The following is a 26,354-nucleotide window of genomic DNA, read 5'->3' as shown; positions in this document are numbered from 1 at the left end:
GAAATAAAATTGATTTTTGTACATTAAACTTGTATACTGAAACTTATCAAACTCATTATTAGTTCTAATAGCTTTCTAATGGATTCTTTAGGTATTTTTTGTTTTCTGTGCAAAACAGTGCATGCACTCACCAGAAAGAGGGAGAGAAGAAAGCACATCCCACCCCCATGGGGAATGGTAACGTCGCAATCCTTTCTCCTCCATTTCTCTCTCCCTCCTTTCAGGATTTTGGACATACATATGCCCAGCATGTTTCTTGAGCCGCCAGGTCTGGTGTTCAAATCATGCAGTTGGTCAGGTGGGATCCAGCTGCCTAAACCACCATGCCACAAAACCCTCCCTCATCCTTGGTTTTCTACATACAGGATTATATCATCTACAAATACAAATAGCTTTACTCCTGATCTGTATTTTTTTATTTCATTTTCTTGTTTAATTGTCCTATCTAGAACTATTTTGAGCAGAATTAAGGAGAGCAGACATCTTTTTTTTCATCCCTTATCTTAGATGAAATATTTCTTCGCCATTCAGTATGGCTAATTTGAGTTTTTCATAGATGCCTTTCATCAGATTGAGAAAGTTCCTTTCCATTCCTAATTTGTTGGTATGTTCATTATGAAGAAGTGATGAATTTTGTCAAATGTTTTTTCTGTGTCTCCTGAAATTATATGATTTTTTTTCTTTATCCTATTGATATGATATATGACGTTAACTGATTTTCAGATTTTAAAATCCTGGCTTGATAAAGCTCATGTGATCATGGTATATCGTCCTTTTTATATGCTCTAGGTTCCATTAGTCAATGTTTTCTTAAGAATTTGTGTGCCTCTACTCATAACAAAATCTTGTCTCTAGTTTTCTTGTGATAGCTTTATCTGGTTTGGGAATCAGGATAAATCTGGCCTCAAATAATGAGTTGGGATGTATGCCTTCCTATGTTGGGGGAAGATTTTGTGAAGAATTTTTATTATTCTTTTTAAAACATTGTAGTAAAGGACTGGCTAGGTGGCAGAGAGGTGATGTGTTTGCTTAAGAGGTGCTGGATACACGCAGAGGATTGTGGGTTTGAGTCCTGGGTCGACCTGAATGTGCCTGACACCTATGCCTATGATCTGACTGGCTGGGAAAACTAGGGCTGGATTGCAATTCCTTTCTCTGTCTCCATCTCTTACTCTCACAAAAAAATAAATAAATAAACTTACAAAACAAAGTACAATGGTGGTTAAAAACACACATAAACACACATAAAATGTAACATCTTAATGATTTTGAAAGTGTGTAATTCGGTAACGTTAAGTATACTCACACTGTGGTACAATGAACATTTTGTGGGGCCGGCAGGAGGCGTGGTGGTTGGGGACACTGGACTCCCACATGGCCAACTGTGCTTTGAGTCCCGGACCTGTGGCTTGCTTTCTCACTTTCCCCCTTTCTCTCTCTCCCTCTGTCCCTCTCTTGTCAAATTTAAATAAATAAATAACTAGAGTTGAATAAAAGAATTAAAATAAATCAAATAAAAGGCATCAATAAAATCAAAGGAATTCCTATTTGAACAGGACCGGTTACTCTAAACATCTCTGAAAAAAACATTTACATTTTGCAAAACTGAATCTCATTAACCACTCCACAACTCCCCATCCCACTACCCAGCCCCTGGCAACCACATTCTACTTTCTGGTTTTATACATCTGATTACTTTAGATACCTCCCAGGAGTGGAGCTTGTTTCCTTATTTATTTATTTATTTATTTATTTATTTATTTATTTATTTATTTAGGAGAGGTTTTTGCTATAGGATGCGTGCGCTCATCAGACAGACAGAGACAGACAGAGAGACAGAAAGCGAGAAATCACCCCCCAGGGGGGATGGTCACGCCGCAATCCCTTCTCCTCTATTCTCCTCTCGGGATCTTGGGCACGCACACACACGCGCCCGGCGTGAGTTTTAAACCACCGGGTCTGGGACTCGAACCGCGGTCGACTACGTGGGAGTCCAGCGACATAGCCATTACACCAACTGCTGGTCCCAGGAGCTTGTTTCACTTAACATCACAGCCGCATGACAGATTTCCTTTTTCAAGGCTGAATAACATTCCACTATATGTTTACAAGACATTTTCTTCATCCATTCCCCGTCCATCAGTACACATCTAGGTGGCTTTAACCTCTTGGCTACTGCAAACACTGCCAAGAACATAGGTGTGCAAATACCCCTTCAAGAGTCTGTTTTCAGGTGTTTTCTATATACATCCAGGAGTGGAATTGCTGGATCATAGGTGGGGACTTCAAAAAGTTTGTGGAAAGTGTGTCTTAATAAGAAACACTATGCGTGCATTTCAATTGTTTCTTCACACCAAAATAAACTCATACTTGAATTGCATTTTTCCATGAGCTTTTCACCCCTGACATGTGGTAATTCTATTTTGACTTTTCTAAGGAACCCCCGTGTGTCTCCACAGTGGCTGAACCACTCCCACACTCCGACAGGCACAGGTCCCAGTGCTGTTCCTTGCGTTCCGGATGGCCTGTAGCTATTCAGCTCCTTTCTCCCCAGTGAAGAGACAGAACGCCAGGCCCAAAGTTCAGTCTTCTCCTTCTTCCCGAGGGAAGAATAGGGATCTGGGGGTTTCCTCCTGATCTCGTCACCTGTGGCAGAGAAGGGCAGTAGCGAGGGCAGGTAATAGGTCACAAATTTTCTCGCCCATCTCATAATTCTTTTCTTAGTCTGGTGCTGCAACCTCTTAACTGGTTTCTGGAATTCTCACAAAGGCAATTTAGTTCATCACGTTTTGTTAAGTCAGTGTCTCTGCAGAGGTAGGAGAGACCTCAGTGTCTCTGCAGAGGTAGGAGAGGCCTGGGGCTTCGTATCCCGCCATCTCGCTGACATTACTTTTTAATTATTCTTTAAATGTGCAGAAGAATTCACCAGTGAGACCATCTAAGTTTGGGCTTTTCTTTGTGCGTAGGTTTTTAATTACTCTTTTAATTGCTGAGCTTGTTATAAATCTATACAGGTTTTCTATTTCTTCTTGAATCGTTTATGCAAGTTGGTGTCTTTCTGGAGTTTGTTTCATCTAAGTTATTCTGTAGCATACAAATGTCCGTAGCATTCCTCTTTGCTCCTCTGCATTTCTGTAAGGTCGATAGTCCTGTCCCATTTTTCATTCTTGCTTTTAGGAATTCAAGCCTTCTCTCGTTTCCTCTTTTAGGAATTCTAATCTTTTCCTCTTTGTTAGCCTGGACAGAGGTTTGTTGATTTTGTCAGTCTTTTCAAAGAACCAACTTTTGGCTTCATCCATTTTCCTCTATTATTTTTCTATTAATTTCTGCTCCAATCCTTAGGCTTTTATTTTCTCTACTTGCTTTGAATTTGTTCTTCTTTTTCCAGTATGTTAAAGTAGAAGGTTAGATTAGGAACTTTAGATCTTTCTTCTCCTCTTCTTCTTTTTCTTTTTCTCCTTTTTTCCTTCATCATCATCTTCTTCTTATAACTTACAGTTTTGTTATAATATTGTTACAGTGAGATCTACACACATATACAGAATTATTATATTTAAATTCATACCAAATATTTACATTTTTGGAGGACCAATGGATGGTGTAATGCTTACATCACTGAACTCTGATACAGTCGTCTGAGGTTCAAGTCCCAGAACCAGCAGCTTAAAACTCATGCCAGGCACGTACGCATGCATACCCAAGATCCTGAGAGGAGAAGGGACTGTGAGGTAGCTATCACTCCCCGGGGGGGGAGGTGATTTCTTGCTTTCTGTCTTTCTGTCTCTCCAGTGAGAGCACGTTGCCTATTATAAAAATCTCCCTTAAAAAATGTATATCTTAAAGTGATATTTTTGAAGTAACTCTTAAGTTTTATAACAAAGAAAACACAAATATGCATGACCGAAAGTAGAGTGAACAGTAAAAATACAATTCTCTGTTCATGATAAAATATGTAGAAACTCTTTGTCAGAAAGCTACCTCTTCTTGATCAGATTGTGCGGATCACTGAAGTATTCATGAGTCAGTGTCGTGTTGCCAGAAATTCATTTGGCAGGATCACAAACCAACATTTTTGAGAGCAGCATCCACCATTTTCATCCAAGTTGTACACATGGGATGCCAGGCTTCCTGGTTTTCATTGCATCTCCTGAATTTCAGTACGTGGTATCTTCATTCCCGTTCATCTCAGAGCAAACTCTCATCGCTTTCGGGCCTTCTTCTCTGACCTAGTGGTTATTTTAGGTGTGTTGTTTAATTTCTATACATTTGTGAATTTCCCAAATTCTCTTTGTTAATCATTTTTTATTTCAATCTATTGTGATCAGAGAACATGACGGGCATGATTTCAGTCCTTTTAAGTTCATCGAAACTTGGGAAATGTATTCCTAGGGTCCTGTAAAAACTCCACTTCTGGCCACACGTCAATACTGGGAGTGCCCAAATTTCTGAGAATCCTGAAGGCTTGATTTATTTCTGAACCCCCATCAAAGAAAAAAATGGCTGCTTAGTTGCTAATCCGGCAAACAATAGTGCCTATGCTTCAAATGTCCCGGGAGGCGAGCTGACTCAGCCATACTCCTAGGGCCGGTCCCAGGCCCTCACGGCCTCCTGTGCGCTCACTCACAGGTATTCCGAACCTCGGCCACGTCCCAAATCAGCCAATTGAATGTCACCTACCAATAAACCTGGAAGTTTCAAGTCTCTGTGAAGAATTCTTCTAGTAAGACAAACCACACTCCTCTCTAGGATTTGGTACAAATAACTCATTTCATTTATTTATTTATTTTTTAAATTTTGCTATAGGGCATGTGTGCTCACTGGAGAGAGAGAGAGAGAGAGAGAAATCATACCTCATGGGGGATGGCTACACCGCCATCCCCTCCACTCCATTCTTCAGGCTTATGGGTAAACATACACATGTGCCTAGCGTGTTCTTTAAGCCATGGGAGTCTACGATTTTTTTTTTTTTTGAGAGGTTTTCGCTATAGGGCGCGTGCACTCGCCAGACAGACAGAGACAGAAAGTGAGAAGTCACCCCCCGGGGGGATGGCCACGCTGCAATCCCTTCTCCTCCATTCTCCTCTTGGGATCTTGGGCACACACGCACACGCGCCCGGCATGAGTTTTAAGCCACCGGGTCTGGGACGCGAACTGCGGTCAACTATGTGGGAGTCCAGCAACATAGCCATTATGCTAACTGCTGGTCCCAGGGAGCCTACAATTTAAACAATGCCGGCACCCATGTGCAATCCTAAGCACCCTGCCACTGGCTGGCCCATAAATAGCTCTTAACAAGTGAAGAATCCATGAAGTGAGCAGAGGGGTACAGAATCCGAGTACTTCCTGAGATCCGTGAAATTCAAAGAGGAGATACCACCTGGACCCTTAGATCAGCCCCTGAGCCCGGATGTTTCCCAGCTCTGACTTCTCAGAAGGACATTCTGCAAGTTCTACAGAAGAAAGTGCCGACACGGAGAAAAACGTCCCAGGGAAGGTGGGAAGCGCTTCCTCCTTGACAGCAGGTCTCCTAGGGCAAGACCCGTGACCCAGTTCTTCTCTGCCCAAACGGAAGGCAATGGATTCAGAAAAGGGAGGAGGGGAAGGTGGGCGAGGGGAATAGTCATCATTTCCTCCCAAAAATGAGTTCTCCTGCCATCCGCACTGAGTCACGAGCCCCCTCTCGGCGGGGCTCCCTTACCCGGAATGGGGTGTTGATCCGGCTGGTGAGCGTGTCGAGGATGTGGACGTTCTCGTGTTGGTGAAGCAGGATAAACCGGAGGAAGATCTCCAGCAGCGCCGGCTCCGAGATGCTCCGCAGGAACAGGTCCAGGTACGCGGTGGTGGTCATGACCTCCTCCACCGTCACCTGCGCCAACGACAGAGCAGGCGCGGGTGAGCCTCTCGTCGCGACCCGGGGATACGCGCCTCCCCACGACCCCGGCCTCCCGGAGTGACCCCATCGGGGCCCGAACACGCCTGCCGAGAAAAGGCGCTCCGGAGGTCCATCTGGAGCTCGCGACCTCTTCACATGCCACGGGGCCTCCTGCGGCTCCCGCCCTCTAACGTGGGGTGGGAAAGCAAAAGGCAGAAGACAGAAGTGATTCAAGGCTTCTGACAACCCTGCTCATCAAACGCAGTTCAAACACCATAAAGATTTTTAGTGTGTAATCAAAAACGGAGAAAAAAGATAATGGAAACTATTTGCATGGTTAGTAAAGGATTAATTAGACATCTCTGTTCAGCTTGTTTCATTATTAGTCCCTCCATAAACATTTATTGTAGGTGCTATGTACAAGGGGCTGGGAACATCATAGAGTTTACCTCCAGGAAGATGGTCTATCACAAAATGATCATATAATAAATTGCTAAGGAGAAATACAGACCCCAAGAGCTGCAGATGTTCAGATGTGTTTCTGGAGGGTTCCAAGTCAATTCTTTACAATTGAGTAATATACACAGAGTGTTATTTATAAAGTGAGATGCAAAAGCTTAATGCATATAAAGTAACTGTGACTTTTTTACAATGCAAATTAATATTTTCTACCTGGAGTGATTTTCCCATGCACTAAAACATCAATTTTTCAGTGAATAAGCCTCTGAAAAGTCAAGTTTTAAAAAAGAGCTGAGGATTTGATGCTTAAGGCATCATAAAAGGGTTTTTTTTAAAAAAAGAATTATTTTATTTAACTATTTTTATTTATTATGATTATTTCTTAATATTTCCAGAGAGAGAGAGAGAGAAAGCAAGTCTCCAGGTCCTGGACTCAAACCATGGTCGGCCATGTAGAAGTCCAGCGCCTTTAACCACCACGCCACCTGTCGGCCCCAAGGTATCAAAATTTGAAACTTAAACATTTTGGTTGGGAATATTTGAAGAGCTGGTATCCCCCTTCTCTGTCTTCCTGAAAGCAGATCATGGCATCTCTTGATCAATGGAGGTCATCTCCGGGATCCTAAGGCCCACTGACAGACTCGAGGGGACGAACCAAGCCCCAGAGGGAGGGTGTGAACGTGCAGACTCGGCCACCACGCCCAAGAGAGGCCCCGCCAGGAGTCCACTGTGCTTGTTTTCAATAAAGCAGATGGCGGCCATGTCTGAGTGAGTGTACCTTCTCTTTCCAGTCCCCATCCTCCCTCTCCTCCCTTTAAAAAGTTAGCTGTTATTTTGTCGATATCATTACTGGGCCATTCTGACTACACTAAATTCCTCTCCCCTTTGAATTTTCTGCTTTCAAAATCCACAGATCAGCTTAGAAACCAGATGTCCAGAGCTCCTAATACGTACAGCATAGCCCTGAGTGGGTGTGTCTACGGACGCCGGCTGCTACTTTCTTTTTTTCTTTTTTTTCCAATTAATTCTTTTTTATTTCTTTCATTTATTTATTTTTACATTTTTCCACAAACATGTACTTTACATAGCAAAAAAATTTAGCTCATACTCCATAATCCTTGACAGTTTACAAACAACTTCTGTTTGGGCTGCTTAAATTGGTTGTTTTGGGGAACCAGCAGTTAGCATAATGGCTATGTCGCTGGACTCCCACGTAGTCGACCGCGGTTCGTGTCCCGGACCTGGTGGCTTAAAACTCACGCCGGGCGTGTGTGCGCACGTACCCAAGATCCTGAGAGGAGAATGGAGGAGAAGGGATTGCAGCGTGGCCATCCCCCCTGGGGGTTGATTTCTTGCTTTCTGTCTCTATGTCTCTCTGTCTGTCTGGCGAGCACATGCGCCCTACAGTGAAAAATCTCTCCAAAAAAAAAAAAAAATTGGTTGTTTTGGTTTTGATTTTTAGGTTTGGTTTTGTTTTACTGCTCACCAGAAAGACAGAGAGAGGGGAAGGGATAAAGTCTCCCCAGTGGGACATGGTCATACCACGACCCTTTCCCCTCCATGCCTCACCCCGTCGGGATTTGGGGCACACAGGTACAAGCACGAGGTATGCTTTTCAAGCCACTGGGGCTGGGACCTGAAGCATGTATGCAGTCAGCCAAGTGGAATCCAGCTCCCTTAACCCCAAGGCATGGAGCGGGACAGCTTAAATTACTTTTAAAAAGTTCTCAGTGCTCAAGCCAGTGTGGCATGGCAGCTATGGTGCTGGATTCCCACATGGCCCACCATGGTTCGAGTCCTGGACCCAGAGGCTTGAAACTCACGCAGGGCGCCTGTGCATGCATGCCCAGAGTCCCGAGGGGAGAATGGAGAAGGGGCTGCGGCGTGGCCATCCCCCTGGGGAATGATTTCTCGTTTTCTGTCTCTTTTGGTCTCTCCACCGAGTGTGTACACTCTAAGGCCAAAACCTAAAAATAAATAAGTTCTCAGTGCTCAACCACATTCTAGATGAATGATTCCAGGGCTGTTACCAGATCAGTTTTGTCTGCTGTCTGTACTCCCCGGCAGGCATGTCATGTGGTCTGTCTGCATCTGCTCTCCCGGAACCCACGTGCGCTCACCGGGCGGTGCACTGCCTGGCTGAGGACCAGCATCGGGAGCAGAGACCCTTCCCCGCAGCGGGGCACCAACACCACGCTCCTCACATATTCAACGCACCACCGTGTCACCCCACACCGCGGAGGCACCCCGCCAACTTTAAAGGCCTTCTGTGGCCCAAACCCGGCAACAGAAGCAGGTCAACCTCTGCTTTTTTTTTTTTTTTTTTTTTGTGGAGAGGTTTTTGCTATAGGGTACATGCGCTCACCAGAAAGACAGAGACAGAAAGCGAGAAATCACCCCCCAGGGGGGATGGCCATGCCACAATCCCTTCTCCTCCAGTCTCCTCTCGGGATCTTGGGCACACACGCACACGCGCCCAGCATGAGCTTAAGCCACTGGGTCCGGGACTCGAACCACAGTCGACTACATGGGAGTTCAGCGACATAGCCATTACGCTAACTGCTGGTTGCAGCCTCAGCTCTTGATAGATACATAACACCGAGAGGAGAGCCTGCTCCAGGCGGCCCTGCTGCTGAAACCACCCGCTGCTCCCCTGGGGTTTCCCGTGTTCTCCAGTCCCCTGCCACGGCATTCCCAATGCCGGCCTAGGCCCCACGCTGTGCCAGTGTGCAAGTCCTGGCACACAGACCACGCTTTCCCGAATGAAGGACAGCCCAGAGGATCTAGGGACTCACACCTGCCAGACCGGAACTTCACTCATCCTCCTTCTATTGAAAGGTTTTGCCACAGGATATGCGCCCGCCAGAGAGACAGAGAGAGGGGAAGTGAGAAATCACCCCCCGGAGGGTGACCACACTGCGATTCTTCTCCTCCATCCTCCTCTTGGGATTTGGGGCACATATACACACACATCTAGCTTGAGTTTCAAGCTGCAGGGTCCGGGATTCGAACTGCGATCAGCCACGTGAGATCCAACGTCTTAACCACCACACCACCTGCTGGCCCCACTTGTCTTCTTAATGTGCAGCCCCCACGTAGAGAGTAGAGACATGTGAAGGCCCCATGTAGAGAGTGGAGATGTCTTTATAACATTGTAACTGATGTCACCAGGTCCGGGGACAGTACATACTCACAACCCCAAACGTGTTCCCTGTAACTCGCACCCACTCCACTACTGCCTCATCGGGGTCCTTTACGGTCTAGGTCATGGTCTCATTCCATAGCAGTCTCCCTCACTAGGTCATGCGGTCCTTCCAAACGGGGCATGTGCCTGGTTCCATGACACGGCATGTCCCACCTCCTCCCAAGCACTGCACAGCTGAAGGGTGGCGCGGGGGCCCCTCTGTACTGAAAGCGCTGCGTCAGCCTTTCCCCCTGAGTCACACCGACCTCGATCAGCTCCAAAGCCCAGCCATAAACCCCTCGGAATTGAAGTCTCCGTCTTCGGGGGCCAACATGAAAGGAAGGGCATTAAGCTTCTATTGTTTACCACTCTAGGGCGGGATAAGTGAAAAGACTTTATTTCTTTTTTAGAAATCAAAGCCGTCATTTATAAGCTAAGAGGATTGAAGAAAGCACTCGGAAAGACAGCATTTACATAACGTGCTATAAATATTAAAAACCCGATCCCACGAAGCTTCAAGTTGCAAACTCTTTACATCAAGGTCACTCTCTCCTTAAACTGTGACCCAGACTGGGGACACCGGGTCCTTCCTGTGTCACCTCCCCCATCCACTGCATCCCCCCTCTGTACCTTAGAAGGCTTTGATCCCAGAGAATCTTTCCCTGCCCATTATCGGAGTCCAAGAAACTTCCTCTAATCCCCCCAAATGGGTAACCTCTTCAACGAGGATGAGGCCAGAGCCTGGCGTGATCACTTGAAAGCTACAACGAGGCCCCAGAGGAAGGACAGTCTGCCGTGCAGAATGGGGAGCGGAACCTTCCGCTGACGCCTGAGAAGTTCCAGCAAAGCAGGGAGGTGGGATTCTCTTTGCATTGCAGTGATGAAGGACAGCCATCGCCGCCGCCTTCGGCCTTGCAGATGACTGTCAACATGCGTTCCCTTGTCCTAGAAAGAGCGGGCTGGCCGGGGTAGCAAACGACGCTGCCTGACAACGCCACACACGATAGCTGAGTTAAAAAACACTAAAGCTTAAGGATGCTCTTGGCTAGTAAAAGCAGACCAGAGGACCGCGACAGCCGAAGGACAGTTCCGTTTCTACAAACAACGACCTTCGTCAGGATAAGATTAACCACCACCCGAAAGAACACCTGCCAGGGGGACCAGCAGGTGATGTAGTGGTTAAGGTGCTGGACTTCCACATGGCTGACCTGCGGCTCAAGTCCCAGACCCGGTGGTTTGAAAATCATGTCGGGCACTTGTGTGTGTCCAAACTCTCAGGAGGAGATGGGATTGTGGCATGGCCCTGGGAGGTGATGTTTCACTTTCCGTTTCACTGTCTCTCTCCAGTGCGTTCATGTGCTCTATGGTAAAAAAAGCTAGCTTTATGGGACCAGCAGTTAGCGTAATGACTATGTCTCTGGACTCCCATGTAGTCGACTGCGGTTCAAGTCCCGGACCCGGTGGCTTAAACTCACACCGGGCACGTGTGCGTGCATGCCCAAGGTCCTGAGAGGAGAATGGAGAAGGGTTTGCGGTGTGGCCATGCCCCCGGAGGGGGATTTCTCACTTTCTGTCTCTCCATCTCTCTCAGTCTCTCTGGTGAGTGCACGTACCCTATAGCAAAAAAAAAATCTCTCCAAAAAAAGAAAAAACACGTAAGTGAAATGACGTATGTGCGTGTGCTTTGCCTATACATTCAGGAAACATGTATGCAAGTGCGTAAACACGTTTCTGTCATGAGCCGCAGTCGGCATCCCCGGGAAGCAGGACGTGGTGTCGTCATAGTCGTCTGTGCCGTACGTGTCCCCTCGCTCCCTCAGCAGCCCCTCTCCTCTGGATGTTAACACAGCACGTCGGGGCCGGCAGGTGGCACAGTGGTTATGGCACTGAACTCTCACACGGCCAACCATCACTGGAGTCCCGACCTGGCAGTTTGCCTTCTCACTTTCCTTCTGTCTCTCTGTCTCTCGGGTCAAACTGGAAACTAAAAACAATAAATAAACTCTTTAATGTCCAGGCCTGGAAGAAACGTGCGACCTGCCGAGATCAGGATGGCAGCTCTGTGTAGTCAGTCTGCTGCAGCCCAGCCCAGCTCAGCCCGCGAGCCCCAGGGGTGTGGGTCTGTGTACAGTCAGTAAATGCCCGGGCCTGGAAGAACCGTGCGCCCTGCCGAGATCAGGATGGCAGCTCTGTGTAGTCAGTCTGCTGCAGCCCAGCCCAGCTCAGCCCGCGAGCCCCAGGGGTATGGGTCTGTGTAGTCAGTCTGCTGCAGCCCAGCCCAGCTCTGCCCACGAACCCCAGGGCTGTGGGTCTGTGTATAGTCAGTCTACTGCAGCGCAGCCCAGCTCAGCCCGCGAGCCCCAGGGGTGTGGGTCTGTGTTTTAGTCTGTGTATGTATGTCTGTGTGTGTGTGTGTGTATGTGTGTGTGTCTATGGGTGGGTGTGTCTGTGTGTGTCTATGTGTGTGTGGGTGTGTCTGTGCATCTGTGTGTGTCTGTGTGTGTGTCTGTGTGTATCTGTCTGTGTGTGTGTGTATCTGCCTCTGTGTCTGTGTGTGTCTGTGTGTGTATCTGTCTCTGTGTGTGTGTGTGTCTGTGTGTGTCTGTGGGTGGGTGTGTCTGTGCATCTGTGTGTGTCTGTCTGTGTGTATCTGTCTGTGTGTGTGTATCTGTCTCTGTGTCTGTGTGCCTGTCTGCGTGTGTCTCTCTGTGTGTGTCTGTCTCTGTGTGTGTGTGTGTCTGTCTGTGTGTGTGTCTGTTTCTGTGTGTGTGTGTGTGTCTGTGTGTCTCTGTGTGTGTGTGTGTCTGTCTGTGTGTGTGTGTGTGTCTGTGTGTGTGTGTGTCTCTCTGTGTGTGTCTGTCTCTGTGTGTCTGGGTGTGTGGGAGAATCCCCAGCATCTCAGAAGTGGACACAGCAGTTCGTGTCCCTCTGTAAAGATGGCGAGGGGAGGGAGCAGGTGGCGCCGTGCGTCCCCCCCCGCTGCCACAAAGCCGGAACACAACCCGGAAATGTAATACGGCCAGACTCCCCAGCCAGCGTGCCCACCACAGCCGCAGCAGGGCCGCCGGACGTGTGGTGGGCGTGAAATGGAGCACCCACACACCAGGCCCCTCTGTAATCAGCTCCGGTCCAGTGGTTCCATTTGCATCTAAATTAGCACCAGAACCCTCCCTGTAGTGGCAGGCTTAAATGGGTCCTGAAAAAATGCATCTCCCACCTGCTAACTGTCTTCTTCTGTGTGATCCAGTCGCTCCGGAGCAAACAGATGGATCCTACCTTCTGTCACTCGGGCAGGTGGCGGGCAGCGAGGTCAGGTGTCTGTGGCACTCTCTCCAAGGAAGAAGCCACCCTTTGCTACAAGGTTCCTCCGGGTTGGCTGTAAGTCCTCAGCCCAGTGGCTGCCATGGGAGTGGGGACAAGGACAGTCTGGGGAGGACACCCACAGACCATGCTGGGGGGGGCTCCAGGGGCTGGACTCTCCCAACAGGAGCCCGCGGCCATCAGAGAGCCCACAGGCAGGAGGCAGCAGCTGGTGGCCCTCCCCTGCCCCTCTCCCAGGGCACCGGGGTGAGAACCCTGAGGTCAGGACGGAGGACTGGCATCCTGCTTCACAGCGAGCTGCCCAGCCGGGCTGCCAACAGTGCAGGACAGAAAACATTCAGTTATTCAAGGTCTGTCCAGCGTCTGCAGCTGCTAGCTCAGCCCCCCACGCGCCCCTTCTGCTCCTCGACCTCGAGGCCACCCACGGCGCTGCCACCGACACGGACCTCCCCCGAGGAGCGTCCCACGTCAGCACCTTTGGTTTTTGGTCCCAGGAGAGTTGAGGATGGAGGAAATGACACGAGGGCTACAGCGAAGGCTTTGACAACATGTTTTGAAGAAAATACGTTAAGCATAAAAGCCGGCCTCTGCCCTCTCCCAGCCGTGATTCGGTACACACAGTGAAACACACTCACGCCTCCGGGCAAAGGGAAGCAGCGAGCAAACAGCTTTTCAGGTCCTTCTAGACTCCACACTGCCGGCAGCAGGTGGAGCGGGTGTGCAGGGTGAGGACCAGGCACTCGGGCCCCTCCTGGAGGGAGCACTCGCATTCCAGCCAGGGGGTCCTTCCAAGGTTCTGTCCCCGCAGAGCACGCGCTCGGTGCCCCCGCTGGCCCAGATTCCGGTGTGAACACACACTGATCCTGCGGCCGGCTGGCCCCCGAGGACCCTTCCATCATCTGGCACCTGGTTGATTCTGTTCCCACGTTTCCCATTTGGCTCTCAGTATGCAGATTCCCTTGTCATGAATATGGGCAACTGCGGGGATGCTGCATCTCTGGGGGGGTGGTGGTCCCTAAATCTCCTCCACTTCCTGGCAATGAGACTGCATCAGGAATGGCACTATCCAGCAAACGTTAGCTAAACATGAGGAGCCAGAAGGGGGCGTAATGGCCAACCATGGTTTGAGTCCAGGACCTGGCACCTTGGAATTGACACCAGGCACATGTGTGTGTGTCCAAAATCCCAGGAGGAGAATGGAGAACGGATGGTGGTGGGGCCATCCCCCCAGCCCCCGCCTGGGAGTTGATCTCACACTTTCCCTCTCACTGTCTCTCTCTGGCGAGCACGTGCACCTTATGGAAAAAACTTTAAAAATAAAAATTGGGACCAGCAGTTAGCGTAATGGCTATGTCACTGGACTCCCATGTAGTCAATCGTGGTTCGAGTCCTGGACCCGGTGGCTTAAAACTCACGCCGGGCACGTGTGCGTACGTGCCCAAGATCCCAAGAGGAAAATGGAGGAGAAGGGATTGCAGTGTGGCCATTCCCCCTGGGGGATGATTTCTCGCTTTCTGCCTCTCTGTCTCTCTCTGTCTGTCTGGTGAGCGCACGCGCCCTATAGCAAAATAACTCTCCATAAAAAGAAAAAGAAAAAAAGAAGGTGGCATGAAGGTTAAGGTGGCTGGATCCCACATGGAGGACTCCATGAACCCAGGACCCAGCAGCTTGAAAAATCATGCTGGATGCATGTGTGTGCGTGCCCAAAATCCCAAGAGAAGAACAGAAGAGAATGGACCGCAGCATGATCATCCCCAGGGGGAGTGATTTCTCGCTTTCTCATCTTCTCTCTCTGTTTCTGGTGAGCTCACATACCTTTCAGTAAAAACAAATTTTAAAAGAAATTTTTAAAAAGGTATTGTGTTGTTGGAAAAGTTGTGACATATTTCTTCCTTGTTTTTCTGTGCAAAAATGCCTCATGACTTTTCCAACAGCCCAATACTGTACGGCATGGCTCTCGGTCAGAATTGCCAAGGACATTCGAGGGGGTTTCAGCCCAGAAGCAAAGAGCCGCAGAGAATTCCAAGGATCGCTTGATTCCTCCGTTTCCTGTTTACTGTTCCAGAAAGATTCGTCCTTCTTGTTGTTACTTGAAAAACAATAAAAGTAACAGTACCCCTGATGAGTTACGGACCGCCTACCGTCAACCTCAGGACTATTCCAAGCCTGTTGCTTCAGTTCTTTGAGTCGCGCACAACCTAATGAGAACGGACTCCAGATGACTCCAGCAGAGAAGATACGTGGCAAGTTCACAGAATCCCTAGAACGCTGGAGAAGCAGGCTCAGGAAGGAAAGCAGTTCTAATCCCGGCCGCCCAACACAAATGCCTAGCACGCCCTTCTGAGCTCAGGCGGAGATGACACATCTTCCCTGGGCCACATGGCGCAGGGGTAACTCACAACCTTTTGAACTGGAAGAAAGGATTCCTCTCGGTAAGAGATCCCACCTGCTGTGGTTTAACTTCCCTTGCACGCCCTTCACCTTAAGTGGTGGTGATGGGGGCCCAGCTGCAGCACACAGGCAGTAGCACGCAGGTCTGCAATGCTGGACCACAGGCCCGAATTCCAAGTTGGCCTGAAACACACCAGGTATGCACGTGCGCAAGATCCTGCCTCGCTGGTGGGCCGGGGGTGGAGGCTGCGGTGTGGATCTCCTGCTGAAGGTGCCTGTCTCTGGCTTTCTCTCCTCTCATGTGGAAGAAATAAAAATGTAGCATCTCTTTTTAAAAAGCAGTAGTGACAGAGAAATGCTGTCCCTGAAAACTCAACTTTCTTTCCTGTTCTGGGCTTCTTAAACCCCTCGGCTCCTTTGCTAAGTCAAGTCGATCCCCCTGTCCAGCCTGATTACTGCATTTAGCCATTCTTCACCACTGCAAACTTGGGATGCTCCACAGGGCCGTGGTTAGCACTGTGCAGGGGCTGGATCCCACGTGGCTGACCTCGGGTCAAGTGCCAGCCCTGGTGGCTTGAAAAATACATCAGGTGCGTGTGCATGTGTACCCAAAATCCTGATGGGAAGGAGAAGTGGAGGGAAAAGGATTGTGGGGGACCAGCAGCTAGCATAATGGCTATGTCGCTGAACTCCCATGAAGTCGACCGCGGTTCAAGTCCCGTACCCAGTGGCTTAAACTCACTCTGGGTGCGTGTGCATGCATGCCCAAGATCCCGAGAGGAGAATGGAGGAGAAGGGATTGCAGTGTGGCCATCACCCCTGGGGGGGTGATTTCTCGCTTCTTGCTGTTCTGGTCTGGCGAGCGCAGGCGCCCTATAGCAAAAACCTCTCCAAAAAAAAAAAAAAAAAAGGATTGTGGCATGACCATGCCCTGGGGAGTGCCTTCTCTCTGTCTCTCTCTCTCTCTCTCTCTGTCTCTCTCTCTCTGTGGTACATACCCTCTAGCAATAAAATAATAATAATAATAATAATAATAATAAAGATTGCAAGCTTAATACAGAAATGGCTACATCTGATCTACCATGTGAAGTCCCGGAGGATCTGGTGCACCGTCAAATACCCAAGCGTAATCAGTAAATGTGTCAGGGTGGAGATTGGCAGCCCTGTTACAACAACAACAACAACAACAACAGTTCTCACAGCCCGTGTCATGGAGGCCTTCATTAGCAGGGTCTCTAGATGAAGGTGACACCGCCTGAAGAGCGGAGGAAAGTTGCCTTGATAGAAACATTTCTGTCTACCCCCGCCCTGCTTTGGAGTCACGGCCACCTGTAACAGTAATCCACTGGGAAGAAAGGAACGCTTTCTTTCTTTTTTATTTAAAAAAAAGAATTATTTACCTTTACTTTATTTGCTTATTTATTTTAATTTGGCGAGAGAGACAGAGAGAGAGAGAGAGAGAGAAGAAAGTGAGAAAGCAAGTCACCAGGTCCGGGACTCAAACTGTTGGTCGCCCATGTGGGAGTCCAGCACCTTAACCACCACGCCACCTGCCAGCCCCAAGAACGCTTTCTCAGGCTCCCCCCTATTTTTCTTCCTGACTAAGAAGACAGAACCACTGAATTCTAATGAGTCTGACTTTACACCCAGCAGGAGGGGGTCAGTGGCTCGGGGGCCAAAGTCTCAAGCAGCTGCTTGCTAGGAGTGAAGTGTCTGAAAGGATTACAAAGCAAGAGTCCCGTGCCTGCTAACCCCCCGACACACACACACATACACACACACACACACACACACACACACCTCGGTCTGCTGCGGGGTTAAGTGTATCACTTTGGGGTGAAATTTTATAGTTAGGCCAATCTTCCTAAACACCAAAACCATAACAAAAGCCGCTCTGGTGATAAAAGACAGGTTTCGCTCCTGGTTTGTTTTCCCGGAGGCAGAGGACCCCCACACAACGGGAGACCAAGCAAACACGCAGGCGTCCGCCCAGACCAGTTGGGTGATGCCAGTTCTGGTCACGCTTCTCTGTCGGCTCAAATCTGCTCGGCTCTGGCACCAGGTAATCACAGAGGAGTCACAGAGGAGTACCTTCAGGGCTGTTCCTCCCCCGCCTCCCCGACGCCAGCGGACACACAGGGACGGGAGAGCAGTCCTTGAAGACAGCAGTGCAGGGCGAGAGAAGAGGGGAGGGGGCAAGCAGACAGGCTCTGCGCATCTCCCGTGCTCCTCGCTCTTCGACCACCTGAGAAACTCATGTGCATTTGTGGCTGCTCCGTGTTTAATGCCCTCTTAGGAGAGTGGAGGGGAAAATGAGATCCACGCCAACTTCCAGGCCGCCTTCTCCCTCCCTTCTCTGCACTGGCTTCCACCTGGCTGCCTCAGATAAGGTGGGGTCCATGTGAGTCAGTTTTCGTATTTCCTGGTGTGCAGCGAGGGTGAGACCCTCACTATCTTTTCTGATGCTTAAGAACGGAATCCTTTGGTGTGGCATTATCTCCCTCATGCACTTGTGGAAATTAGAAAAAAAATCAAAAAAGAAAGACAGGAAAGAAATCTAATTTCTCATTTCAGATCAGAAGTAAACGCATGCTTCATTTGCGACCCCGATTCCCTCTCACCGTGGGAGGGGAGTGGCGTGAACAGCGACTGAAGGATCAGGCTGTGGTGCCTGCGGCCTGGTTCGGCCTCGGAAACGTTACTCTGTGTGCGTGTGGGAAAAGGCAATGAGTACGGCTTTGTCACCTGACTTCTACAACTCTTTTTTCTATTTTGCCATAGGGTGCAAGTGCTCACTGGAAGTGGGGGCGAAAAGCACCCCCCATGAGGCATGGCCATGCTGCAGTCCCGGCTTCTCCATCTGTCCCTTCTGGGATTCTGAGCACGCACACTCATGCGCAAGGATATTTCTCAAGCCACTGGGCCCAGGACTTGAACTGTGTAGTTGGCCATATGGGATCCAGCCACCTTAGCTACCATGCCATGGGCTGGCCCTATCATTTTCTATTAAGAATTATTTACATTTTTATTTATGTCCATTTGACCAGAGAAGGACAGAGTGAGAGAAAGAGGGAAAGTAAGAAAGCAAGCCACCAGGTCTGGGACTCGAACCGTGGTCAGCATCCTTAACCACCATGCCACCTGTTGGTCCCATGGCCCTATAAATTTTTATTTGCCTTAATTATTATTATTATTTTCAAATTTGACCAGATAGAGATGGAGGCGGAGGGTGAGAAAGTAAGCTGCCAGGCCCGAAACTTGAACCACAGCCAGCTATGTGGGAGTCTAGTGCCTTTAACCACCATGCCACCTGCCAGCCCCACGGCCCATGATGTTTACAGTAATAAAGCTAGATGAGAAGAGCTGTACTGGGGAAAGGGCAGAACCAGGAATCTGTAGGGTCAAAGACACTAGGCTACCTGGCCCCAGACTCTGAGCCAAAGCCAGCCTACCGAGGACATTTCTATGCATCAGGAAAAGGGTTCCCTTGGGCTAAGAACACCCCCCCCCCAGCCCCAATGCCTACATTCGATTTTTTATGAATTTTATAACACTCCCAAGTCTGTTAGATTTAGGGAGGGTGGGTTTTTGCCGATCTCACAGAGAAAAACGAAGGCCCCAGTCCTGTTTCTTCTCACTGCAGAACCCCCCGGCCTCTCTGCCTCCTCGGTGAGGCTTCCCCAGGAGAGGATGAGCTTGGGGTCGGACCTGTCCCTTTCTCTTGTCTTCTGAGAACCAGAATTCCCCAGGAAGTTCGTGTTCAACAACAGGTACTTGAGTGGGTCTGAGTGAGCTCGTTGCATTCTGGGGCGAGCTGTCCGGAGGTCGTCCCACACGCGTCACCCCCATCTCCGGCATCGGTCCCACTGCTAATAAAGGTGCCGTGGTGGCCTCTCACCTGCCCGACGCCCCTTCACAGCTCTCGGCTCGTCAGAGCGCGGAGGGTAGGAGCGTCTTTCTTGGTCAGACTACGCTGGCTTCTCTGAACCCGCACAGCAGCCCCGGAGCTGTGCAAATCCCACTTAGGCTGACCCGCAGGTGCTTCTACTCGAGGCCGAGCGCTCCGGCAACATGGTACTGAGCTCCATACCATTCCGGCTGTCCGAAGCCCACGCCCCTCCACAGTGCCAGGTAGGACTCACGTCACAGGAATCCCCAGAAGTCATCATTTCCTTTCGTCTCTACTAACTTCCCTTCCACATTCTTTAAATTACAAAGTGTGGGGGAGCAGGTGGTGTAATGGCTAAGGTGCTGGACTCCCACATGGCCGACCACAGTTTGAGTCCCAGACCCAGTGGCTTAAAAATCATGCCTGGCACATTGCACGTACCTACCCCAAATCCCTAGAGAAGGGATTGCAATGTAGCCATCACCTCTGGGTGATTTCTCTCTCTCTCTCTCTCTCTCTCTCTCTCTCTCTCCCTCCCTCCGTCCCTCCCTCCTGGGAGTGCATGCGCCCTTTGACAAAATAAAAATAACAATAAAATAATAAAATAATTTTTAAAATTACCATCTGTATTCTTTTCGCTCTGAGTGAAACAGCAGGATGTAAACAAGACGAGTGATGAAAACGCCTCCAAGGAGTAAGCGCATTCTAAGGGACTAGCAGGGATGCGCTTCCTCAACTATGCGGTGCTGAGTCAGGGTGAGGACTGTGCACACCCTTCCCAGCTGGGCCCCACCAACAGGGACAGTGAGATTCCCACATGGCTGATCGCGGTTCGAGCCCTGGACCTGATGCCTTAGGAATCACATGTGTTTGTGCATGCCCAAGATCCCATGGGGAGAATGGAGCAGAGAGACTGTGGTGTGGCCATCCCCGTGGGGGGTGACTTCTCACTTCCCCTCTCTCTCTGTTTCTCTCTGTCTCTCTCCCCTCTGGCAAGCACACGCGCCCTATGCGAAAACCTAAAGACAGCAACGAGGAACCAGAAAGCCAACTAGAGCACAAGCCACGAAGCCACCATTTCCAACGGAGAGGGAATTGTACCAGCTCCCCTCTTTTTTTTTTTTTTGGAGAGGTTTTTGCTATAGGGCGCGTGCACTCGCCAGACAGACAGAGAGAGACATAGAGACAGAAAGCGAGAAATCACCCCCCCAGGGGGGATGGTCATGCCGCAATCCCTTCTCCTCCATTCTCCTCTCGGGATCTTGGGAACGCACGCACACATGCCTGGCGTGAGTTTTAAGCCACCGGGTCTGGGACGCGAACCGCGGTCGAATACATGGGAGTCCAGCGACATAGCCATTATGCTAACTGCTGGTTCCCTAGCATCCTTCTTATCAATTATTACTACTATCATGATGATCATCCATTATTACAGTTACTGTGAACTACTACTATAACTAGCAGTCATTCCAGAAGCCGCCCCATCGAGGAAGTCCCAGCTCCTGCCAACCTCGGTGAGTTGCTTTGCGTACATTCTCCACGTTAACTCACCTCAGCCCTCTGAGCGAGGTATTAGGGTCCTGCTCTTACAGATGAGCAAGCCAAGGCTCCATAACCTGCCCCGGGAGGACATTATTACGTAGCAGAGACCAGACTCCAGCCCAGGGCCACCTGATATGAAACCTGACGTTCTTTCTATTGAGAAGCCACGACAAGAACTGTTTCCTGGCGCTCTCACCCCTGCTCTGAAGACAGGGCACAAATCCTTGGAAACTGCGTATCTGCTCAAAGGCACCGCCTCCCGGAGTCAGAGGTCCAGACTCAGCGTTTTGGAGGGGCAACATTGCTCTCTGCCCCTTCATCACTTGCCATCTCTCCTCCCACCAATTCGGCCGCGTTTCTCAGGACAAAGCTGCCCCCACAACAGATCAGAGCTTGACTCCAGAAACAGCGTCCCGCAGAAGCTCACTGAGCACCTGCTCCTGGAGACCTCAGGAAGAGGAAAAAGTCACTGTTACACCGCCTAGAGACAAGAAAAGCTTTGTGGGAGAAGCCCCCTTTCCTCCCCTCACTGGGGCAAGGGCCAGCAATACAGAATCAGTGCCCTGAGATGAGGACAATGATAAGCCTTCCCGGAGCTGCCACTCACACAGGCTTTCGGGTTGGCCCGCACTGCCCCTGGCGGTCCCCGAGAGCACTCACATTCCCCAGACGTGCCCACACACCAACTCTGGCTCCACCAGCACCTCCAGGAGGTGGAGACACAGCACAGTGTAATTCCTCCTTCCTGCCCCGCAAGGGAATGCTGATTTTCAAATACGGATCTCCAGTGTTCAAATGATTTAAAAGCCATAAGGTACACGTGACACTACCAGACGTGGTATGGAATCCAGTGAGTCATAACTTTTTTTTTTTTTTTTGAGAGGTTTTTGCCATAGGGCACGTGCGCTCTCCAGAAAGAGAGAGAGACAGAGAGACAGAAAGCGAGAAATCACCCCCCCCCGGGGGTATGGCCATGGTGCAATCCCTTTCTCCTCCATTCTCCTCTTGGGATCTTGGGCACGCATGAGTTGAAGCCAGTGGATCCAGGACTTGAACCGTAGTTGAGTACATGGGAGTCCAACCACATAGCCATTATTCCAAGTGCTGATCCCAACAACGTATTTTTAAGGATAGCACTGGGCAACAGTTCCCAACCCTGGTTCCATGTTAGAACCATTTGGGGAGCTATAAAAACACCCGTGCTTATGGAGCCAGCAGGGGGCATAATGATTAAGGCGCTGGACTCCCACATGGTCAGCCATGATTTGAGTCCTAAACCTGGCAGCTTGAAACTCATGCCGGGCATGTGTGTATGTGTGTGTGTGTGTGTGTGTGTGTGTGTGCATGCCTGCCCAAAATCCTGGGAGGAGAATGGAGGAGAAGGTATTGCATCATGGCCATCTCCCTAGGCAGTGATTTCTTTCTTTCTGTCTCTCTATCTCTCCAGTAAGCACGCATGCCATAAATAAATAAATAAATAAATAAATAAATAAATAAATAAATAAATAAAAATTAAAAAGACCATGTTTAGCCTTGTGGTGACGGTGCGGACAATAGGGTGTTGCTGCGTGATACCAGAGCACACGGGAGGCCAAGGTTTGGATTCTGGGTTGATTTGAACACACCAGGCACACCCACAGGTGGCCATGATCCTGGCTGGCTGGGAAGCCTGGGAAAGGACCGTATGACAAGACCCTTTAGGGCGTACCCCCAACACTCTCCAGAAGTAAATCAGTACACTAAAAAATTACCCCTGTTCAAGCCCCATTCTGACACAGCTAAATCGGAATCTCTTGGGGCAGGGCCACAAGTCCCTCACTGATTCTGACATGTGATAGAGTGTGACCCATTGTCACAAAGCTCTTATCATGGCAGCCACCAGGTACATCCATACCATGCAGGGGCCGAGGTGTCACTGAACATATTTCAGTTGATGAAAGTCGTTTTCTGTTTGTTTGTTTGTTTGTTTGTTTTTGACAGAATTTTTGCCTTAGGGTGTGTGCACTTGTGGGAGAGACAGAGATAGACAGTGAGATAGAGAGACAGAAAGCGAGAAATCACTCCCCAGGGGGGATGGCCATACCACAATCCCTTCTCCTCCAATCTCCTCTTGGGATTTTGGGCACGCACATACATGTGGCTGGCATGTTTCAAGCCACCAGATCCAGGATGTGAACTGTAGTCGGCCATGTGAGGTTCCAGCACTTTAACCACTACGCCACCTGCTGGTCCACAACACAAGTTTTTAAGGTGACCAGGGAAACTCTTCTCAAAGAAATCCTAGGTCCAGAAGCTGAATGGCCTTTCAGAGCCCTAGGACAAGGAGTGAAGAGCCCCGGCCCACACCACTCATTCAAACCACCCTCGTGACAGACACCACTTGCCCCCACCTGCCAGAAGGAAAATATTTTCCAGAACTTGTGGAAGGATTTAAAGTCTCTACTGAAGGAAGACGAGTCATTGGGAAGCTTCCAAAACCCTCATTTATCCAACTGGCTTTCAGAATCCTATGCATTTTTTTTGAAAGGTTAGTTCATTTCTTATATTAACTCTTACACAATTGCTTGTCTTCTGGTTTGCTGAGGCAGTACGTCAGGCAACGTTTGCAAAGATCATGTCTGTCAAGACGGCTGGCCATAAAAACCCGAGCACCAGTGATCTGAAGACGACCAAGGCTGCCATTTTCCTCCACGGGGTCGGACTCCAGAATGGCGGGCTCCGCTTCTCTCGTGCTCATTCTTCCTGGGGGCGGTGTAAGACGTCTTTCTTTTCTGGGCACCACGAAGCCCCAGCGCGAGATGACGCATGGACGGCTTTCGGATGTTGTAGTCAGGGTCCGCCCACCTTCCAGGGCTTGCCAGCGATCCGATGGGTCTGCTCATCAGGAGGAAGTCCTTCCTTACCCTGGATCTTGGCTTTTACACCTTCTATTGTATCCTCAAGGGTGATGGTCACCCCCATGAGGGCTTTTACGGAAATCTGCATCTTGGAGGTGATCCCACTACAGGGAGGTAGGGCGGATGGGAAAGGTGGAGCCCTGCGCATTCTTGAATAAGCTCATCACCAAGGGAGCCCAGGAATGACGGGATTGGACTAATTCCCAACCATGATGGGAAGGCCCACCTCACAGGAGCTAATGTTTTGCTTTAATGAGTAAAAGGATCCAAGCACTGGTTGTAAAAGCAAAGCCAATGTACTCACCCACTTCCTTGCCCTCCCCACCTATCACCCATAAGCATAAGGCTGGTCAACAGATCACCGAAGTCCAAGGCAACCCTACCTCCACTCTGTGCTGCTAACGCCATTCTCACACAAACCACGGCTCTCGGCGAGACTCTGCAGATTTATTCAATCAAAGCATCGTTCCTGTCTTCCTTTTAAAGCAGGGCCACCAAAATATCAAACCCGAGAGCCTCTTTTTAGTTCCACTAGATGGTGCAAGCTCTCCTCTCCGAGCAGGCTTAACAAGAGGAAAGACATTAACGAATTAATATGGTGTACCCAAGCAGCCCTGCTTTACGCAGGAGCCTTGAGGGGCAAGGGATTTGCTGTCTTGGAAAGTTTTCCATGTCACAAGAAAGGCATAAAGAGAATTCTTTCTAAATTCAGCTTTGGAAGCTCAGGAGTTGAACCCATGCCATGGACGAAAACATAGTACAGGGATTTACTTCAAAGGGAATAATGGAAAGAGTTGCTATTGAAGTCTACAGATCTGGGTTTGGGCCAAGCTTAGCCCACAACCGGCTGCGTGAGCATGAGCAAGTTACTTAACCTCTTTGGTCCTCGAAGTCTTTGTCTGAAAATGAGGGAAGGGGACTAAATCCTATGAATCCTATCTAGTGCTGAAATTACGTCTATGTACTAAAGTGTACATAGCATACATGCTTCTGTCTCCAACTTGATCTCTTCATTTAGATTGGCTAGAACTTTCAACACAAAGATTAAGCTATAGGAGATCCACCGAGGATGTGAATCTTTTAAAAACCACAATGTTGGGACTAGCAGAGGACATGATAGTTAACATTGCTTGACTCCCACGCGGTTGACGCAGTGGCTTGAAACTCGTGCCAGGCACATGTGCATGTGTGCCCAAAATTCCAAGAGGAGAATGGAAGAGAAGGGTTTGTAGTGTGGCCATCCCCTCCCTCCGGGGGGGGGGTCTCGCTTTCTGTTTCTCTGTCTCTCCGGTGGGCGCGTGCACCCTATAACAAAAATCTCTCAAAAAAAAAAAAAAAGGCTAAGATCTTAATTCATTGACTGAAAACCACTTACAGAGTGCCAGGCATTGCCTTTCACTTGCCAGGCAATAAGGATACAGAGACCAAAGAGCCCTCTTCACCTTTGCTGCAAATGCAGCTCCTTCATGAAATGGAAATCTAATGGATTTCAAAGCTCCACATTTCTCAATTCTGAAACACTGAACTCCGTCTTCAAAGGAAAAACTCAGAGAGTTGAAGCTCTTCATCGTATTAAAGCATTCGACAGAAATATACATGCTACCACCTCATTCAGATAGTTCGATGCCTTGATAAACCAGCCATGGCCATGACATATTGCCAATTACTTGTAACTTACTATCTCATAGACAAAACCAAACCAAAATCAGTACAGGACGGTTTTCCCTCCTACGATTTTGTTTCCGATGTAGACATTACATTTCAAACCCAACTCTTAGCACCGTCGCTGAGTCCTGGTAAATTTTCTCGTTCATTTCCCATAAAATACCGAATTTTCCTTCATATTTTTTCTAGTAAGAGCTGTCTTATGTCTGATTCCCTTTTGGACTTCCACAATGGAGAGCTGCTTCACTTTCAGCGACAGCCGCCTCTAGTACTAAACTCACCTTTCTCCCACTCCATGACACCCAAGGGTGCTACCTACCAGCCAAGCATCAGTTCATCAACCTGATCTGCCCCCCCCCGCAACTCTCAACTATTCACGTCTCTCCTTAGTGTCTTCGTCTTGCTTTCTCACACTTTCTACACACGCACACACACCCCTATCTCATCACCATATCTACATTCACGCATTCGCTTAAACAAGAGCTCTCGCAATGCCCTCATGCCCATGGTGATGTGCTAAATACACTGACATGAGATTTATTTGATAAATGGGTAAATAATTAACCTGCAAAGTGGGACCAGCAGTTAGTATAATGGCTATGTCACTGGACTCCCATACAGTCGACTGCGGTTCGAGTCCTAGACCGATGGCTTGAACTCATGCCAGGTGCGTGTGCATGCATGCCCAAGATCCCAAGAGGAGAATGGAGGAGAAGGGATTGCAGCGTGGCCACCCCCCCTGGGGGGTGATTTCTCATTTTCTGTCTCTCTGTCTCTTTCTGTCTTTCTAGAGAGCGCACACGCCCTATAGCAAAAACCTCTCCAAAAGAAAAAAATAAAATAAAATAAATAAACCTGCACAGTCCCTATTCTCATGATGCTTACCACCTGGTAGGAGCGGTGACACGTAACAAAGTCAAAATGATCCTACAAGGCAACCTTTAAGTGTCGCATGAGTGATTCCAGACGAACTCAGAAAAGGAAGAGCAACCGCCACGCTGGCTTCATGGGGGAGGGTTTCAGAAGGAGGTCGTGTGTGGTCTGAATGTGGGAGAGTGAGAAGGCTCTAAGGACAGAGGGAAGAGAGGGCGCCTCAAGTGGAGGAGAGGGGAAAGCACAGGCATTGGACTGGAA

General features: G+C 49.2%; 1 protein-coding gene across 1 annotated transcript in view; it reads right to left on the bottom strand.

The window, feature by feature from the left end:
• The window catches only part of FHIP1A (FHF complex subunit HOOK interacting protein 1A), a 205,138-nt gene that overhangs the window by 36,818 nt on the left and 141,966 nt on the right, over positions 1 to 26,354 (bottom strand). The window contains 1 exon segment of the mRNA XM_014591001.2: positions 5,699 to 5,866. Within this exon segment, the coding sequence (XP_014446487.1) occupies positions 5,699 to 5,866 (168 nt within the window).

Source organism: Tupaia chinensis, unplaced genomic scaffold (assembly GCF_000334495.1).
Source record: "Tupaia chinensis unplaced genomic scaffold, TupChi_1.0 Scaffold000521_1, whole genome shotgun sequence".
Lineage (NCBI taxonomy): Eukaryota > Metazoa > Chordata > Mammalia > Scandentia > Tupaiidae > Tupaia > Tupaia belangeri.
The sequence above is the reverse complement of the archived record's forward strand: the minus strand, read 5'-3'. Positions and strand labels throughout refer to the sequence as shown.